The sequence below is a fragment of the Anarrhichthys ocellatus genome, unplaced genomic scaffold, assembly GCF_004355925.1.
Source record: "Anarrhichthys ocellatus isolate YVR2014 unplaced genomic scaffold, GSC_Weel_1.0 scaffold3946, whole genome shotgun sequence".
Taxonomy (NCBI): Eukaryota; Metazoa; Chordata; class Actinopteri; order Perciformes; family Anarhichadidae; genus Anarrhichthys; species Anarrhichthys ocellatus.
The window spans coordinates 31-4,964 of record NW_022283920.1 but is presented as its reverse complement, the minus strand read 5'-3'; the positions used below and the strand labels follow the sequence as shown (position 1 = coordinate 4,964).

The following is a 4,934-nucleotide window of genomic DNA, read 5'->3' as shown; positions in this document are numbered from 1 at the left end:
TCACTTCAAGGACCCTGAAGCGAACAAGAAGGATTGTAGCTGACCCCTCTCATTGTGGACACAAACTGTCCATCTGGTAGGAGGCTGAGGTCCATCAGGACCAAGACCTCCATCAGGACCAAGACCTCAGGCCACATCAACAGTTTCTTCAGTCTTCAGTTGGGCTCATCAACAAAGACCAGGACCCCCTCTGACTCTGACATCCACAGGATTATTTCTTCTTTCCCTATTAATATACACTTGACACTTTAATAATATACTTGTTTCATAAACTCTTATTTGTTTGTTTATTCACCATATTTCTATATTTTCTTGTAACTTTCAACATGTTTCTATTTTTAAATCATGTCTTGTATTTTGCAGTGTGTTGATTGTTTAACATTATGAACCTTCCACCAGGTAAATATCCTTGTATGTGCAACATACTAATATATAAATGAACGGTTCTGGTTCTGATTCTGATCCAGCTGCTGCTCCTTTGAGGACTACAAACTGACCACTGAGTGGCTCCTGAACCACACCAGTCACCGTCCTAAGGTGGCAGTGATCTGTGGATCAGGACTCGGTCTGCTAGCTGACGGGGCCGCTAACAAAGAGACCTTCAGGTACCAGGACATCCCCAACTTCCCCCTCAGCACAGGTGAGTAGGCCCCGCCCACTGCATGCTGAAGGGGTGGGGCTTCAGCTTGTCTTTCCTCCTTCCTTTACTTCTTCTTCTTTCTGTGGCATCATTGGTTCTTATTCAATATATAATAATAATATACAGTATATATATCTTGCTTTTAATTGTCTCTCTTTGTCTCTGTCTCTGTCTGTCCATCTGTCTCTCTGTCCGTCTGTCGCTCTGTCTGTCTGTCTCTCTGTCTCCCCCTCAGTGGCGGGTCATGAAGGCTGTCTGGTGTTTGGGACGATTGAGGACACTTCCTGTGTCTTCATGCAGGGTCACTTCCACCTGTACGAAGGTTATTCTCTCTGTCAGGTGAGTCCTCGTCGTGTCTTCCGGTGTCCTCTTTTCTCTTTGACCGTTAACAGACACAACCAGTGAACAGGAAGTGACCATATCTGGACTGGGGAGGAGTGACGTAGAGACACCGTATACGTCTCTGGTGTCGACCTGTCAATCACCGTGTAGCCCCGCCCTAAAGCATCCCCTGCTTTATGGTCTGTTTGACTCTAAATGGACCATAATGTACTAAATGAACATCATGCTGTATTGAAGAAGACTTGAAACTAGAGATTGAGACCATGAACTCATGTTTACAATGTTTACTGAGGTAATAAATCAAGAGAGAAGTAGAGTCATTTTCTCATAGACTTCTATACAACCAGAGGAGTCGCCCCCTGGTGGACACTAGAGAGAATGCAGCTTTAACACATGAAGCTTTGGCTTCACTTTAAAGAACTGGAAGTTGTCGTTCACCAGTCCGTCTACCTGTCTGTCTCTCTACCTGTCTCAGGTGACGTTCCCAGTGAGGATCTTTAAGCTCATGGGGGTGGAGTCTGTGCTGGTGACGAACGCCTCCGGAGGAATCTGTCCGGACTTCAAAGTCGGCGACATCATGATCATCAAAGACCACATCAACCTGCCGGGGTTCGCCGGACAACATCCGCTATGTGGACCCAACGACGAGCGGTGAGACCTGGAGGACAGACAGGACTGTCTGTCTCTTCTTGTCTATCTCTTCCTATCTGTCTCTTCCTGTCTGTGTCTTCAGGGACAAAAGAGACAGACAGCAAGCGACAGACAGGATAATCTCACGTCATGACTTCCTGTCTGTCTCTTCCTGTCTCACTGCATGACTTCCTGTCTGTGTTCTTTAGTTTTGGGATCCGGTTCCCCTGTATGTCCGATGCGTACTCGAAGGATCTCAGGCGACTCACGCTGGACGTGGTCAATGAGCTCGGCTGCAGCGACTTCGTCAGAGAGGGAGTTTACTGCATGGTGAGCGGACCCAACTTTGAAACCATCGCCGAGGCCAGAATGCTGCTGATCCTGGGCTGCGACTCTGTGGGTAAGACAGGAAGAGAGACAGACAGGCTGTCTTCAATTATTGGCCTCCCTTAGTGAGCTTGTTAACAATGAATGAGTCTTAACAAGCTCGTTAGTGAGTCGTCGGCAGGGAGAGCAGTGATTGGCTCTCAGCGTGAAGATCGGTGTAGCGTTGATCGGACCAGAGATCAGATCCAGAGAGTATTCACCTTAGTGTTTATTCTTTGATAAACAGTGACAGCAGCGCAGCAGGGGCTTCTGGGAGTTGTAGTGTAGAAACCTGAAGGGTCTCATTCGGTCTCCTGGTTGTAAAAGGTCTTCAGTTTACCGTCTACGTTTAGGAACGTGGGTCAGCGAGCACTTTCTAGGGGTCCTGTAACTTGTTCTGAAGGTTCTGGAGAAGTTTCAGTGGGTCCTTCAGGAAGTTCCAGAGGTTCTTAATAAGGTTCTAGAGATCCGTGAGGAGGTTCTAGGAATTTTTGTAAGAGCCAAATAGGGCATCTACATGTGCCTTTCTTCAGACGTTTCTAGGGGCCCTGGAAAAGGTTCTGCAGTTCCTTGAGAAAGATGTAGAATTGTTATGGGTTCTAGATTAAATTATACGGTTTCTGGAGTAGGTTCTATCCGTCTTTTAGCAGCGTCAATGATCCTTGAGGAGTTTCTGGGGCCTCTGGAGGAGGTTCTGGAGTTCCTTAACAGAGATCCATGGTTTATGCAACACTAGGCAAACGTGAAGAGCAGGCTTGGGTCGTGGGAAGTTTCTACGGGTCCTTTAGGAGTTTCTAAGGTACCTTGAGATAGGGTACATTGGGTACATTGTGGAGGAGGATTTCAATCGCCCCAAGTTCTCCCACACAACTTCCCTTCTCCGTTCTCTACACTGGCTCCCTGTAAGAGCTCGCATCCAGTGTAAGACTCTGGTGCTAGCCTACAGGGCAGTGAAAGGAACAGCTCCTTCCTATCTCCAGGCCACGGTCAAGCCCTACACCCCCACCCGACCACTTCGCTCTGCTGCCTCGCTAGTTTGTTGCACTTATTGTATTGATATTAGTTTGCTGCACTTATTGTATTCATTTGTTTCTGTACGTTTGCTCTGGTTTATGCTCTTAGATGCTTGTTTAAAGGAGATGCACTTATGACTTCTAGAGACTAGCAGTTCTCTTGAATATGTTGAATACACTTATTCTAAGTCGCTTTGGATGAAAGCGTCTGCTAAATGACTGTAATATAATGTAATGTAATGAGGATCTATATGCTCTTTAGAAGAGTCTAATCTGAAGGAATATCTAGGGAAATCATTTATGGTTCCTTGAGGAGTATCTAGAAGGGATTAAGAAGGTTCTATGGTTCCTTTAAAAGGGTCTGTTTGTCCTTGAGAAGTCCAGCTAGGTTCAGAAGGAGATTTGAAAAGAAGTTAGGGTTTCTATAGAAGGTTCTATAATACCAGTCAAGCATCCTTGGGAGTAGCTAGTGGATAGTAAAATCTCATGTCCTTTGTTTCAGCAGGAACCAGGATATCAACAGGTTCTCATTAAATATGTTGGCTAGTTAAATATTAACGAGACAGAGCGAAACCCTGCAGCTCAACAAACAAGCACGATGGTTAATGAAGTCACATGACACTCGTCTCCTGGTGTGTTTACACTGACTGTTAATATACTGTACCAGCAGAGCTCTGTTCTCACCTGCTGGAACCAGTTTACATACCTGCTTTGATCAGGTGGTAAATATTGAGGTAGAACCAGATAAATCTTTATCAACGTGGCTTCAGGAATTGAACATTCTTTCTGTTAAACTGCCAGATCTGTTTGCTCAGAAAAGTTCAACAAATTGCAATAAAGGTGAAGGTTTTAAACCTTGATATGTGACACTCTCTCCTTCTCCTCAGGTATGAGTACAGTCCCTGAAGTGACGGTGGCAAAGCACTGTGGACTCAGAGTTCTTGGTCTGTCCCTCATCACCAACATGGTCAGTTATTGAAAATGATTACTGATGGATGTACAGTGGCAGTGTGACAGCGTTGACAAACCTTTTTTTGGTGCTGCAGGTGTCTCTGGACTACAGTCGGGAGGAGAAGGTGAACCACGAGGAGGTTCTTCAGATCAGTAAAATGAGGGCCGAGGTTCTGCAGAAACTGGTCACCATGTTGATCTCCCGCTGCCAGCAGCAGAGCATCAACACCCACTGACACAAAAACACTGACACGTGAACACAGACACAACAACTCAGACACAACAACATCAACACAGACACAACAATACAGACACAACAACACCGACACAACAACATCAACACAACAACACAGACACAACAACACCGACACCGACACATCAACACAGACACAACAACACCGACACGTCAACACAGACACAACAACACAGACACAACAACAAGGACACGTCAACAACAACACCCTCTGACAGACCAGCAGAACAACATCTACAACAAGGTGTAATATCTGACTGTACTTGTTCTGTTGTGTTAAACTGAAGTGAGATTTTAACCTCTGTGTTGTAACTTCATACTGCCGTTGTGTTTCAGCGTTAACTTTACAATAAAAATGTATTTTTAAAAACTGAAGACCCTGATTAAACAAAAACTGAGAGATTGAACGCTTCTTTTTTTTAAGCCCTCCACTTTATCTTGGATAAATATAGAAACCATTAACAAAGTGTTTATAACGCAGTATGAGACGGTTTCATGTAGACTGTGGACTCTGCAGAACTCCATTGCTCCTCCATCATGGAGTTATCAGACAGAGGGAAACTGCACTGCAGTGACCTCATTCTGTTGAGGACTGACGCCCCGCCCACTCAAAACTAAACCCCGCCTCTAAAAGGCCACGCCCCTCCCCCTCAGGTAAGTGTGATATGTGAACTGTTGTCTCTCTTGTGTTCTGATGACACGTGTTGACGCGCTCACATAAAGAGTTCACAATCATGAA

At 45.3% G+C, this 4,934-nt stretch overlaps 1 protein-coding gene across 1 annotated transcript; it reads left to right on the top strand.

Annotated features, from left to right (window-relative positions):
* Positions 1 to 467: 467 nt before the first annotated feature.
* On the top strand, positions 468 to 4,226 carry pnp4b (purine nucleoside phosphorylase 4b; the record flags this gene model as incomplete). The annotated part of the gene is made up of 6 exons (XM_031841175.1): positions 468 to 640; positions 876 to 979; positions 1,458 to 1,633; positions 1,822 to 2,012; positions 3,879 to 3,958; positions 4,038 to 4,226. Coding segments are annotated over 6 exons (865 nt in total), but the record flags the coding sequence as incomplete, so codon positions are not given.
* Between the last annotated feature and the right edge of the window lie 708 nt (positions 4,227 to 4,934).